We start from the raw sequence: 13,801 nt of genomic DNA on the forward strand, positions 1-13,801 counted from the left end.
AAAGGAAACAAAGCACAATATAAATAAAAGTAAATGACAACATGACATATTATGTTACAAATTTTACATAAATTTCACTGAAGCAAATTCAAATTCCCTAAAGCAAATTTAAAAATTCTAATGTTTTGCTTATCTTGGTTTTCATTATTGTCTAGTTTTGAAATCAGTAAAGGCTTATGTTAATAAAAATAAATTTTTACTCATATTGGAAGCCTGTATTTTTTTTTAAGTTTATTATGTATTTTTGAGAGGAAAAGAAAGTACAAGCAGGGGAAGAACAGAGAGAGAGGGAGAGAGAATCCCAAGCAGGCTCCGTGATGTCAGTGCAGAGCCAGATGCAGGGCTCCATTTCATGATGACCTGAGCCAAAATCAATAGTTGGACGCTTAACTGACTGAGCCACGCAGGCGCCCTGGAAGCCTGTATTTTTAATTGTTAATGGATAAGAATAAGGAATGTTTCCCACTCTCCAAGGTAAGCCTAGTTTTAAGCCTTGACCTGGAAATGCGAACCACAAATCTGGTGGAGTCATGGATTCTATCAAAGTTATCCCCGTATTCTGAGCATGAACGTATTAAAAATATTCTTGGCCATTAGGCAGGTGGATGGTTGTCCCCACAGTCAGTAGTAGAAAAGGAAGCTGGTGACTAACTCCATTCCATCTGAAACAACCCATATGGCTTTGGGAATGACTGCATGGATGTCAGTATACTGGCTGAAATGACGGGAGAGTATCTGACTGTAATTACCAGGAAAGATGAACTCCTTTGTTTCAGCTATTAATACAATTTTATTGTTAAGTGAAAAAGTAAATATTTAATACTATTATACAACAGTATAAGCTCTAGCATTTTATATGTGTGTTTATATTCATAAAAATAATGCTTCATTTTCTGGAGGCCCAGAAGTTAACTAGTGTAGTGATTCTCAAGTTTTGCTGCATCTCAGAGTCAAAGGTGGTCACGCTCAGGCCACAGTGACCAATTACATCAGAACCTCTGCCGATGGGAAACTGTCAGCGTAGAGCCTGATGTGGGGCTTCAACTCACGAAATTGTGATGATGATGAGTCAAACACTTAACCAACTGAGCCACCCAGGCACCCCTTGTATTATCATTTTTAAAGCTCCCCAAGCTAAACTTGAGAACAAATGAATTAGGTTATATTAGGGCAAAGGCTGATACAAGTTGTGCTATTGATTATCTTAACTTATGCAAATACAGGTTAAGCTTTTGCTCTGTTCTTGTGTATACTGTTTCTAATAAAAGAGGCTGATCTCTTGCTCAGTGGTACTGAGAGAGAGGTTAGCTATAAAACTGGATCCCCAAGAATGTAACAGTGCTCTGTATTTAACCTGTAGCACTAGTCCTAACGCACAGGTGCTTATCAGATGTATTCTTAGCACTTTATACAAGTACAGATATCTAGAAACTACCCTAGACTAGCCGAATCAAAATCACTAGGGGTGGTACCTGAGCTTGTGAACTTTAAAAAAAGTTCATGATTTTTGATGCCCAATTTTGTCTGAAGATATCTACAGGTGTGCTACATGGTACGTCCTTAGCTATATGTGGTAACATTATAGAGAAGCAGATTTTAGAAAAATAACTTTAAAAATCACTTATAGCTACCCAGCAATGGAACAATCCATTTTAAGGCAGTGAGCTCTCTGTGGCTGGAGAAATAAAGGCAGAGGTTAGATTGCAAACTGCTGAGAATGTTGTCCAAGGGCTCCCAAATTTAAAAAGTACTTGGATAACCTGATAGTTAAGATTACTTCCAATTCTAAAGTTTCTCTAGCTAAAACTTGCAATCTTCACTTATAGTGGATATACACACTGTCATGAAAACTCATGATTTTCCCACAAGTATCATAATTATTTTGTTTCTGAAATTGGCTAGAATGAAGTAGTGTTAATGGAACATGGCCTGACATCAGTCTTATTGAGGGGGATGCTTTTCCTTCCTCCTATCTGCATGGAGGGAAGGGACTTTTTCTTGCTCCTTGGGAGAGAGAAGTATGGGAGCAAGCTCTGTGAACCGTTGTTCATTCCTTCTCAACAGAGAAGTGTCTTATCTGAGATGTGATTTTGGGAGAAGGAACTTAGCATGTGTGGCCCCGCCCCTGGTGGGTCCTCTCTCCTTGAAAGCTAAATGCTCTCAGAAGGCAAAGGTAGGCTCCATCCCCGGCAAGGCAGAGGTCTGCAGTTGTGTCCAGTCAGGGAGATATTTTAGGGAGCCTAATAGGAGAACAAGTCAACCTTGCTCTCTATCTCAACATCACTGATAATAAAGCTGACATGTTGATCTCTCTCTGACTCCCATGTCTTACTTCTCACTTTGTTCCAAAGTGAAGAGAGGAATGAGGGAGTTACCTGTTGGTGTCCTTGAGCCCCATAGCATCACAACAGAGTCACAAATTGTGTTTGCCCATGTCTATAACACTTGCGTTCTGAAACAGCATTGTTATTTTTTTTTTTGAAATCAATGAACAACTATAAAGTACAAAGTGCTTCTAAAATCACAAAAAGAACAAAACATATAAAAAGGCCCTCTTTCTTTAACTGGCATAATTTGGGAATTCTAACTGCTCAATTGTTTATTTTTAGAAAACAGTAACATTTTCCAAGTTTCTACTTTATTGAGAATAATCTTAGTCATGATCTGCAGAAGTTGGTCCTGGGCAATTTGAAGAGAGGTCTTCTTTATCTGTAATGTATGTGAGGAAAATAAAAGATTAATACTAGTATAGTAAACTACTCTAGAAAATTAGTTCAACATAACATGTAAACACATGTAGCTGTGTTTGCTACTTACCGAGCTAAACTGGGAAAAGATACAACCATAACCAACAATTCTTTACTGTCAAGTGTAAAGTCCTTAAATTCAAGTTAACAGGGCCAACTTGGGGAGAATGTGTTAGAAGGGAAAGTGCTTGGCCCTATAAGGTATCTGGCAAATTTTAAACCCATTTCTTTCCTTATAATAATAAAAAAAAAATGGAGTGGATTTCAGTATTCTGAAACAATATTCTATCTACATAAAAGCTAATTCTAAAAAACTGAAATATCTTGCAAGTAATGCAGCTGAAGAAAGAATCTTTAAAAATAAAGCATGAAAAAAAATTCATCCTCAAGTAACTAAAAAATTCTTCCTTTTGAAATAGAGAACTGAAAAATTCCCTTCTGCACATTTAGTTTCTGAAAAGGCCTCAATTATTTCTATATGCACCACTGCTTTAAGACATTGACCCCACACTGCCATTTGGATGGAATAAGAAATGTCCATTGTCTATGGGAAATGTGACTTACACACACGTGCATACACACACACACAAAATCGAAGTTAAAAAATCAAAGAGCATTTGTGTTCAATATTTTTAAAAAGTGCAAAGTATCCTCTTACCTTCATAGGCTGTTCCACACCAAATACAATACAGATGTTCTTCTCTTAAATAACCAGTCAATATTTGTAATTTTTCCAGTACCTACATGTAGGACACAGGCACATTAATAGTTCAAATTGAACATAATCTTGGTATTCTGGTCTCTTGGATCCTGCCAAATTAGCCCAAGGCCATAAATCTTCTGCTACTCTCTTAACCATGTAGGATAGGTATCAAGGGAAGAATATATTAGAACATGTCCCAGTTTACCAGCCACCCTGATATTGTCACATGTTTGACAGACACAAAGAGACCACTTGTTAACATTTGGAAAATACATTTGGGCTGGCTCTTATTTTAATCAGGATCCTTTAAAAACCTCCCTCTACTTCAAAGAACCTACCTCCCCAGATGGAATGAGAGTGAATACTGCCTCCCTTTGTCATTAAAGTTCTCATCAACGGTCTCCCAGTTAAGTGGAACACTGGTTTTTCAAATTGCAAATGTTTCCTATAAAATTCTTATACACAAAAAAACACAGAAATGGGATTCCTTTCTTGAATAATTTCCACTTCCTTTGAGCTGTGTTTTTTTGCTTTGTTTATGGGTGGAGGAGAGGGGTATTCATTAGAATCACTTCCTGAGGTTTAACAGGCAACAAAGTAGAAATTAAGATAATTTATATTTGTGGCTCATCTGTCATCCAAACTGAAGCTGAGTGTAAACCGAAGCTAAAGGAAGAAATTATATAACGGTTTGGGGTCAATAAAATAACCCTATAATATAGTAGTTCTCAACTAGAGGTGATTTTTCCCCTCGGGGAAATTTAGCAATGTCTGGAGATATTTTTGGTTGTCACAAGGGGGAAGTGCAACAGGCACCTGGTGGGTGGAGGCCAGGGATGCTGTTAGAACAGTGTGCCCCAACAAATAATTACCCGGCTCAAAATGTGAATGGTACCAAGACATACACTTAAGACACCCTGCTCGAGGAACTGGTACCAAAACATACACTCAAGTCTTCACTCTTATATTCATCTTCATCGTGTTCTTTTTCTTCCTCTTCCTCTTCCTCGGTTTCCTCTTCAAGCCCCAACCAGTACCATGCTTCCCTAGGAACCTGAATATTCTGAAAATAAAGAATTATTCCCAATTAAACACAGCTAACCAGAAGACTATCACAAGTACGTTCATATCGACATGGATTCTTTCAATGAAATATTTACTGATTGCTGCTTCAAGAGTAAAGCCCTGAGCTGCATGAACCATAGGGTTGAAGACTCAGTTCAAGTATTGTCCCCCAGTGGTTGCCAGTCTATTAGGGAAATAAGCCATGGGTATACACATCTTAATGGGAATAAAATAACACACATAAGAGGGATGTAGGTGAGGGGATGGGCATCAAGGAGGGCACTTGTTGGGATGAGCACCGGGTGTCATATGTAAGAGGTGAATCATTGGGTTCTATTCCTGAAGCCAAGACTACACTGTATGTTAATTAACTTGAATAAAAAAAAAAAAACTCATGAGATTTGGTTTTAGATCTCGCGAGATTTACTTGTAGAGCACGCACACACACACACACACACACAAAGTACACATCAGCTAGGAAAGTGTCATGACGCAAAATAAAGTGCTATGGGAATACAGAAAAGTGAGAGATTGCTTCCAGAGATCTATTTACATAGAAGGGAAATGTTTTAGAGACTTTAATTGAAGTCATTTTATTCTAATGGAAAGAAAAATAAAAAAATTGCAAAATGAAATACAAATAAAACCAAAAACAGAATTTTAAAAACAGCCAAAATATATGTAATCTACCATGACTTTACTAGTTAGGGACACAGGGGTACTGAAGATGGACTAAAAATAGGCTATTCATCAAATATTCTGGTGGACAGAATTTCCACACACGCTAGCTCTGAGTCTCCAGTATCCAAATAAGCAGAGAACGATTAAATATAAAAATGTTATTTGAGCCTTATTGGGTGATTCAGACTACTCTGGTTCCTGCAGCGACCAGGTCATCGTCTTGAGTGTCAACCATCAAAGATCAGCCCTGCATGTTAAATGAAAGCTTTAATAGGTAGCGGGCTAGATACCACAGGCCTGGAGTTTCTTTTCTTTCTTTTTTCCTAATTACGTGGCAAATCACACTGGGCGCCGAAAAACCTTTCCAAACGGAACACAGGTGAAAGGCTTGCCTTCTGAGCATCCAACTGCTGGCAGGCTCGCTGGCTTCTTCTAAGGTCCCCTTCCAGCTTCACTTCATCCTGCTTATGTTTCAATCGCAGTCTAATCGAAAGAAAACAATAGTCTACCGAGAGTCTGCCCTCCCTTTATCCATTTAAATGCCCAACTACCAGAAAACATCACAATAAACACGGGGTAAAACCCAAAATAGCTCAAATACCAAGTGTTACCGAAACTGCTCTGCGGCTTTTTCTTCGGCTTGGGTTTTCACGTGGATCTTTCTTCTATAGTTTTCTAGTTTTTCCTCTGCTTTCCGCTTCAGTAATGCCTCATGACCGATGCCACTTTTCCCTGTTCAAACAGCAAACTGCTTTAGAACCTGATGACTTCACACTTCAAAACATGACCTCTAACCAGGTGCAAATTACACACAATTCTGATTTGAGTACAATCACTCGAAATCATTTGACATGAAAACACTAGAGATTTTTTTTCCTAAACCCAAACACACAATTTGAGTTTTACAAAGATCATTAGTCTGATTTAATGAGATAGTCACACAATACAAAATTCCTTAAATTGGGAAAACAGTATCAACTATCATACTTCCATATAAATATAATAACCAAATAAAATATGTATTTTTCTCCTTAATTCATCCAAAGTCTTAAGAAAAACATTGAATGGATAAGTCTGTCTCAGAATACTTTCAGTACATTCCTTTTTTTTTTTTTTTAAATGTTTATTTATTTATTTAGAGACATAGCACAAGCAGGGAAGAGAGGGAGAGAGAAAGAATCCTAAGCAGACTCTGCACTGTTAGTGGGAAGCCTGACACGGGGCTCAAACTCTCAACCTGTGAGATCATGACCTGAGTCGAAATCAAGACTCAAACGCTAAACTGACTGAGCCACCAAGGCACCCCTTAGCACATTTCAATGGGCAAAAAATAGCTTTGCATTTTTAATGGCTAGGATTTAAATTTTATTTTATACTCAAACTGTTATTTTTAGTTTAAAATATTGAGAAGTTTAACTAAGAAATATTTTACTGGGGGCTTCCTAGGATAAGAACTGTAACAGTGCTACCACAAAAAAACCCATTTAGTATACAAGTTTAGGTGCTAGATCTAAGCATAAGTTATTATTACTGGTAAATATGCTCAGAAATAATTATATACCTGTTTTGACGTTGAGAGGAATTGGTTCAACAATACCACCTCCTAAGAAAAGAGAACAAAACACACACATGACTTTAGAACTTCTTCCTCAAGCTACAGGTGAGCGTAGTACGCAGCTTTACAATGTTCTATACATATCCCTTCCAGTTTCGATGCCATTTGAAATTGAAATCTGAACATGAATACTCTATAATCAACCACCTCCCTTGCCTTCAAATATCTACTCCTCAGTAAGACTGACCCACAGCCTCTTATGCCATCTGAAGTTAGGGTTTCAGGAAGGGAAAACACTGATATATGTCCAAGAAAGTGGCAGCTTCCAGAGAAAGCAAAGCCTTGCTTGGTGAAGATCAAAGCAATTATAATAAGGAAGAAAAGAAAAATGGCTTACAGAATCTACTATGAATGTATGGCCTCTACACCTTCCTAAATAGGGAGGAGAGAATGGAGCTTCTCCAACCACGCGCTCACTGGGGTACCTGGCACAGGTACAGAGCGAGCAGGGCGGTGTCCTGCCATCATCCTCAATGTTGCTTCACTGTCCTTTGGCTGTTGTACTTCTCAACCCTTCTCTTATCACCATTGTTAGCTGCTGCCTCGTTGTAAGCCTCGTCCATCCCCGCTGTTGGTGCCTTGAAGGCGAAGTGGGGCTGGTAAGTAGCTCTTGATGACACACACTCGTCTAAAGCGGTATAGGAAGACACCGTTCTTTTTTTTTTTTTTTTTTTTTAAATTTTTTTTAACGTTTATTTATTTTTGAGACAGAGAGAGACAGAGCATGAACAGGGGAGGAGCAGAGAGAGAGGGAGACACAGAATCTGAAACAGGCTCCAGGCTCTGTGCTGTCAGCACAGAGCCCGACGCGGGGCTCGAACTCACAGACCGTGAGATCATGACCTGAGCCGAAGTCGGACACTTAACCGACCAAGCCACCCAGGCACCCCAAGACACCGTTCTTTATATGCTTGTTACACCTAGTAGCTATGTTGCTTTACTTTCTGTGTAGATGGATGAGGAGTCCTCTCTGGCACTCATCAATAGAGCACCATTTGGTGGTTAGGAACACCTGCTTATGTCCAGATGGAACTTACCACTTTTGCCAAGGGCCTGACCACTTTTATATCCCATCTTTTGGAGCAAAGCAAACCCTTTGTTTTCACAGCCTAGTGCATTCTTCAATCCAATGTCACGTCTTTCTTGTTCTTCTTCTTTTAAACTCTTCTGTCTGTTTTTCAAATTAGCTTCCTGTTGCTTTTCTTCTTTTCGACGGGCTTCTCGGATTTGCCTCAGCATTGGCAATCCTGGTCTGATGTCTTGTCTGAAGAATAATGGAGAAGGTTATTTTAGATGAGGACATGCAGTTGTCTCGTAACTTTGCTACTTACTTACCTGACGCTACTTAATATTTCAGCACCACCACGATGACCACCTTTGTTTTCATTGATCTTAGAACATAATCAGTGACCTCTGAGAATGGCTATTTTAGTAATAATGAAAGCTGGTGCCAGATTGTAGGAAGCTAAAGAAAATAGAGAGTTGAAGAAACAGTAATTTTAGACTAATTTTTCTAGGAGGTTGGAAATAATAAAGAGCAAAGCTGAATACGAGCTAGAAGAGACAGTAAGATGAAATAAAGCAAAAGTGTAAACTTGCTTGGAAGAGGAAAATAACAAGAATCAAGGGCAGAAGTCAAATGTTTAGCATTAAAAGGGAAGAAAAGGCTCCTGGTATCTTTGTACAGAAATGTAGGAGGTGTTTCCACAAAGCAACAAAACTGACTTTTCAACTCACATTTAAAATCAATGTCATCACTTAGGAGTCTACATTAATGTCTTATATATATCACTACATGAGGTGTGCAAATTTACTTACTGGACATTAATGAAGGAATCAGACATATAGTCCTCTTCTTCCGCCATGTTCAACTTCATATGGCAAAAGTATCTACAAATCAAAGAGGATAAAGTAACAGCACCTTTTTTTGTTGTTGTTTGGTCGACAATGGAAATAAACCTTTCTCTGGAGCTCTACCACACATTCAAGTGCCTTCTGACATCTTTCTGTGGGAAGCTCTCCAACGACTCGTTCTTTTCCATTCCAAACCTCCATTACCCCCTAATTTTTTCAAATAAATGTCGCTACAATCTCCCCATTCCTGACCTCGTATAGCCCTCTGCCAATTCTTCCTCTACAATATTCTTCAAAAGCTTTTTTCCTATAGTTGTGACCATTGCTTCAGTTCAGGCATTTCTTTCTCACCCGAACTATTACAACAACTTCCTAATTAGTTTCATTGTGTGTGGCCTCTCCTCTTCCAGTGCATCCCCTACACTCTCTGCAGTGTTTTTTTTTTTTTTAAAGACTTTTTTTTTTTTTTTTTTTTTTTTTTTTTTTTTTTTTAGTTTATTTGGGGCTCCTGGGTGGCTCAGTTGGTTATGCATCCAATTTTGGCTCAGGTCATGATCTCATGGTTCCTGAGTTCTCCTTCAGATCCTCTGTCTCCCTCTCTCTGCCCCTCCCCAACTTGCTCTCTCTCTCTCTCAAAAATAAAATAAACATTAAAAAAAGTTTAAAGTTTATTTTTTTTTAGTAATCTTTACACCCAAAGTGGGGCTCAAACTCAGAACCCTGAGATCAAGTGTTGCATGCTCTTCCTGCTGAGCCAGCCTCTCCAGAGTGGTTTTATAAAAAACATAAGTCAGGTCATTTAATCTGTCTATTTCAATCCCTCAATAAACTTTACTCTGCAGGCCCTGGAGGACTAGTCACTCTAACACTGTAGCAGGAGGGATCCTTCAAAATCTCACCCCTGACGCTCCTTTAGGGCTCCATATTCAAGTCACATGGGTTTCGCATTGTTCTCTGAACATACACAGACATTTCCTTCCTCCTTGGCCTAAGCTCCCCTCCTTCACGAAACCCATCCTAACCATTCCAGGCCTCTCTCTACAGCACTCCATGTTCAAGCTGTCCACTTGGAACTTGGTATACTTAACATCTCACTTATACGGAGACATTTTTGGGGAGAGTTTCCATCCAAAATAGTTAAAATCATGTAATTATTTTCTCTTACAGGGATAAAATAGTTATCTAAAAAAGCACATCTCAAACTTTATTATGTATATGAATTGCTTCAGGATCTTCTTAAAATCCAGAGTCTGATTCTGAGCTAGAGCTTGAAGTTTTGTATTTCTAATAGGCTCCCAGATGATATCAATGCTTCTGGTCCAGAAGCTAGTTACAGAGGGCAGTCATTTGCTGCAGTACACACAGGCTGTTTTGGCCCACCCACCATCTTTTTCTTTGGGAACCCAACCCTCTGCCCTCCACTGGGTTCTAGTGGAGGGTGGCAAGCTCTGTCTTCTATACTTCTCTGGGCACAAGATGGCCAATTATAGTTCACTATGTCCCAGCAACAGAGGAGGTGATGACCTAACCAGGTCAGATAAGCATGCCTTATGGGGGAAAAGAGATCTCTTCACTGGAGTTTCTGAACAGGGAGTATGTGAAGGTGGGCTCCAAAGAGCCATCTTCCTGGCCATATGAAGAGATCCCACTTGCAGAATGAAGCCAGATAGAAAAAATGGGCAAAGATAGGCCTGACACCTTGCTTAGCCACACCCCCACGGGACACAGCAGCGATAAAAATTAAGCCATGAATGAAAGTTCAGCTGAGCCGTATTAAATTAGGGTTGGTAAATTTCATGCCAGCCACTGCGGTCATACAATTAACCCGAATTAATAGACCCACAGCATAAAGCGTGTTATAGAGGAACCCCTCCCCACCCTGCGCTAAAGTTAAATTTTAACTCAGCTGTAAAAAGCTACAGTTAACATAAAAATATGGCACGAAAGTAACTTAACACCTCTGACCACACGATAGCTAAGACCCAAACTGGGATTAGATACCCCACTACGCTTAACCCTAAACTTAGATAGCTAACTAAACAAATCTGTCTGCCACAGAACTAGCAACAGCTTAAAACTCAAAGGACTTTGCAATGCTTTATTTTATATCCCTCTAGAGGAGCCTGTTCTATAATCGATAAATCCCAATATACCTCACCACCCCTTGCTAATCCAGTCTGTATACCGCCATCTTCAGCAAACCGTAAAAAGGAAGAAAAGTAAGCACAAGTATCTTAACATAAAAAAGTTAGGTCAAGCTGTAACCTATGAGGTGGGAAGTAATGGGCTACATTTTCTATCCTGGAACACTTTTCCACAAAAAGTCCTTATGAAATTAAGAACCAAAGGAGGATGTAGTAGTAAATTGAGAAGAGAGAGCTCAATTGAATTAGGCCACGAAGCACGCACACACTACCTGTCACCCTCCTCAAGTGACAAAACCCAAAGACAATCTATTCAAACTATAAAAAACACAAGAGGAGACAAGTCGTAACAAGGTAAGCATACTGGAAAGTGTGCTTGGATAAAACGAGATGCAGCTTAAACAAAGCATCTGGCTTACACCCAGAAGATTTCATATCAAACTGGCCATCTTGAGCCAAAACTAGCCCAAATAACCATAAATTAAACTAACGTAAAACAATAAATCAAAACATTTAGTTAATTCTTAGAAGTATAGGACCATATAGCCCTAATTATTGTAGCAGTTCTTATCCAAACACCATGAAGCTATTTAGGAGCAACAGCCCTAATAATTGCCCACAGATTAACATCATCAATACTATTCTGTCTCGCAAACTCAAACTATGAACGAGTACATAGCCAAACGATAATCCTAGCATGAGGTCTGCAAACACTCCTCCCCTTAATAGCCGCCTGATGACTACTAGCCAGCCTTGCAAATCTAGCCCTACCCCCTACAATTAATCTAGTTGGAGAACTATCTGTAGTAATAGCCTCATTCTCATGATCCAATATTACTATTATCCTCATAGGCACACACATTATTATTACAGCCCTATATTCCCTTTATATACTAATCACAACCCAACGGGGCAAATACACACACCATATCAAAAGCACTAAACCATCATTTACATGAGAAAATGCCCTAATAACTCTCCACCTACTCCCGCTCCTACTTCTATCACTAAATCCCAAAATCATTCTAGGTCCTATTTACTGTAAATATAGTTTAATAAAAACATTAGATTGTTAATCTAATAATAGAAGTTTGAATCTTCTTATTTACCGAAAAGGTATGCAAGAACTGCTAATTCATGTCTCCATGCATAAAAGCATGGCTTTTTCAACTTTTATAGGACAGAAGTAATCCATTGGTCTTAGGAACGGGGCGGGGGGGGGGTGCCTAAGGGGTTCCAGCTTTTTTTTAATTTTTTTTTTCAACATTTATTTATTTTTGGGACAGAGAGAGACAGAGCATGAACGGGGGAGGGGCAGAGAGAGAGGGAGACACAGAATGGGAAACAGGCTCCAGGCTCTGAGCCATCAGCCCAGAGGCCGACGCGGGGCTCGAACTCACGGACCGCGAGATCGTGACCTGGCTGAAGTCGGACGCCTAACCGACTGCGCCACCCAGGCGCCCCACCAGCTTTTTTTTAAAACTCCCTCTTTGTGGGTACAATACACTTCAACATCATCCATTCGCATCAAGCATAAGGATAAACTTTGTAAAGCCACCATGACGGTGGCTTGGACCACCAGTGGAAGTGGACCACCGGCAGTGGAAGTGGTGAGAAGCGGTCGGATTCTGCGTATATTAAAATTTTTTTTTAAGTTTGTTCATTTTCGAGAGAAAGAAAGAGACAGAGAGAGAGCAGGGGAGGGGCAGAGAGAGAGGGAGATACAGAATCTGAAGCAGGCTCCAGGCTTTGAGCTGTCAGCACAGAGCCCGACATGGGGCTCGAACCCACGAACCACGAGATCATGACCTGAGCTGAAGTCGGACGTTTAACCAACTGAGCCACCCAGGCGCTCCTGAGCGTGTTTTAAAGGTAGAGCTAAGGAGACTGGCTGATGGATGGGAGGCGGTGTGTGAAAGAGCGATGTCAACGATTATGTTAAGGCTTTTGGCCCGAACACCTGGAAGAATGGAGTTACCAGTTAAGAGTGGTTAGACTGTAGTAGTTTTGGTTCGGGTGAAGTCTTTTTCTTGTTTTTTTGACATAGAGCAGGCAGAGGCGGTGGCAACAAGAACGCTGCTTCAGACACACGGAGAATCCCATTATACATCCAAGTGGAGAGAAGGGCTAATTAGCTGGACATACAGTAGAAAGGTAACCAAAAAGCCTCAGTCCCCAAACCCCCCCTTAGGGACGGCTGATTTCTCCCTTCTCGCGTCCCGCCCAGCTGCAAGCGTCACAGGCAGGAATGTGGGTGATGGTGTGATAGGTCAGTCACGACCAGCGCACAGACCACCGCCCTTTACCATTCTATCAGGTGTCCCCATCCCCTTACCTGGTAGCTCTACTCGCCCCGGGTCGGCTTGTGAGAGCGCGCGCTGCGCATGCGCCCACCCACCTGCACAGGACTTCTGAGCCTCAGCTCCCACCTGAGCTTCTTAGCGAGCAATCGATTGGAAACCTGCGGCGGGAGGAGCCAGGAGGATGTAGTTCGTGCGCTTGCGCAACACGAGCCTTCCGCGCACGCGCTCTCCTCTCGTTTCCTGCTGGTAGGAGTGCGGGAGGCGGGGCATCCGGGTCGTTTGGCAGCTGCTTCTGGCCCCGGAACTCAGCTGTTCAGCCCCTGCCAGACTAGGAGGTGAGCCCATCCCTGTTGCGGCCAAAGCACGCACGGTGACACGCACACACACCCCTGTCCCCCGGAAGGTTTTCAGAGGACTGGGGAGGAAAATCGAATTCGTAGGGAACATTTTTCTTTCTCAGGCTCCGGGCTTGGTTCCGAGCCACCGCCTCCTGTAGTTGACAGCCCTAAGTGGCTCCTGCGAGGCCTGCGGCGGCCTCTTAACATTTCCCCCCAGGCCGGGCGCTGCGCTACGGCGGTCCTCGGAGTAGCCGGGCTAACCCAGACCCGCAGCGTGCGCAGCCTTTGTGGGCTGCATTTCCCCGACCGCCCGGGGTTGTCACTAAATCTTCCGCCACAGGGATCTGGCCT

At 41.2% G+C, this 13,801-nt stretch overlaps 2 protein-coding genes across 3 annotated transcripts in view; one reads left to right on the forward strand and one right to left on the reverse strand.

Annotated features, from left to right (window-relative positions):
* Nucleotides 1-770: 770 nt before the first annotated feature.
* Nucleotides 771-13,267, reverse strand: GPATCH11 (G-patch domain containing 11). The gene is made up of 9 exons (XM_047068939.1): nt 13,145-13,267; nt 8,630-8,701; nt 7,849-8,075; nt 6,758-6,799; nt 5,808-5,928; nt 5,589-5,679; nt 4,397-4,513; nt 3,406-3,487; nt 771-2,709 (listed from the first exon to the last, which is right to left on the reverse strand). The coding sequence occupies exons 2-9, from the start codon at nt 8,686-8,688 to the stop codon at nt 2,654-2,656; spliced, it is 795 nt and encodes a 264-aa protein (XP_046924895.1). The 5' UTR covers nt 8,689-8,701; nt 13,145-13,267; the 3' UTR covers nt 771-2,653.
* A 144-nt stretch (nt 13,268-13,411) lies between these two features.
* HEATR5B (HEAT repeat containing 5B) overlaps nt 13,412-13,801 on the forward strand; it is a 99,587-nt gene continuing 99,197 nt past the window's right edge. For both annotated transcript variants that reach the window (XR_006960101.1, XM_047067789.1), the window contains exon 1: nt 13,412-13,447. The gene's annotated coding sequence lies outside the window, so the exon portion shown is untranslated. The remainder of the gene's footprint in view (nt 13,448-13,801) is intronic.

This window comes from Lynx rufus, unplaced genomic scaffold (assembly GCF_022079265.1).
Source record: "Lynx rufus isolate CCGP_SWC_20201006 ecotype Redwood Valley unplaced genomic scaffold, mLynRuf1.p SCAF_8, whole genome shotgun sequence".
NCBI classification, from domain to species: Eukaryota; Metazoa; Chordata; class Mammalia; order Carnivora; family Felidae; genus Lynx; species Lynx rufus.

What these genes read in the sequence shown, in the direction of transcription:
- GPATCH11 (XM_047068939.1), bottom strand. Translation starts at nt 8,688, where the DNA reads ATGAAGTTGAACATGGCGGAAGAAGAGGACTATATGTCTGATTCCTTC. An exon ending in AAAGCCGCAGAGCAGTTTCG is followed by an intron (nt 5,680 to 5,807) that starts GTAACACTTGGT and finishes TCTTTCGATTAG; the next exon opens with ACTGCGATTGAAACATAAGC. An exon ending in GTGTGGAACAGCCTATGAAG is followed by an intron (nt 2,710 to 3,405) that starts GTAAGAGGATAC and finishes CATACATTACAG; the next exon opens with ATAAAGAAGACCTCTCTTCA.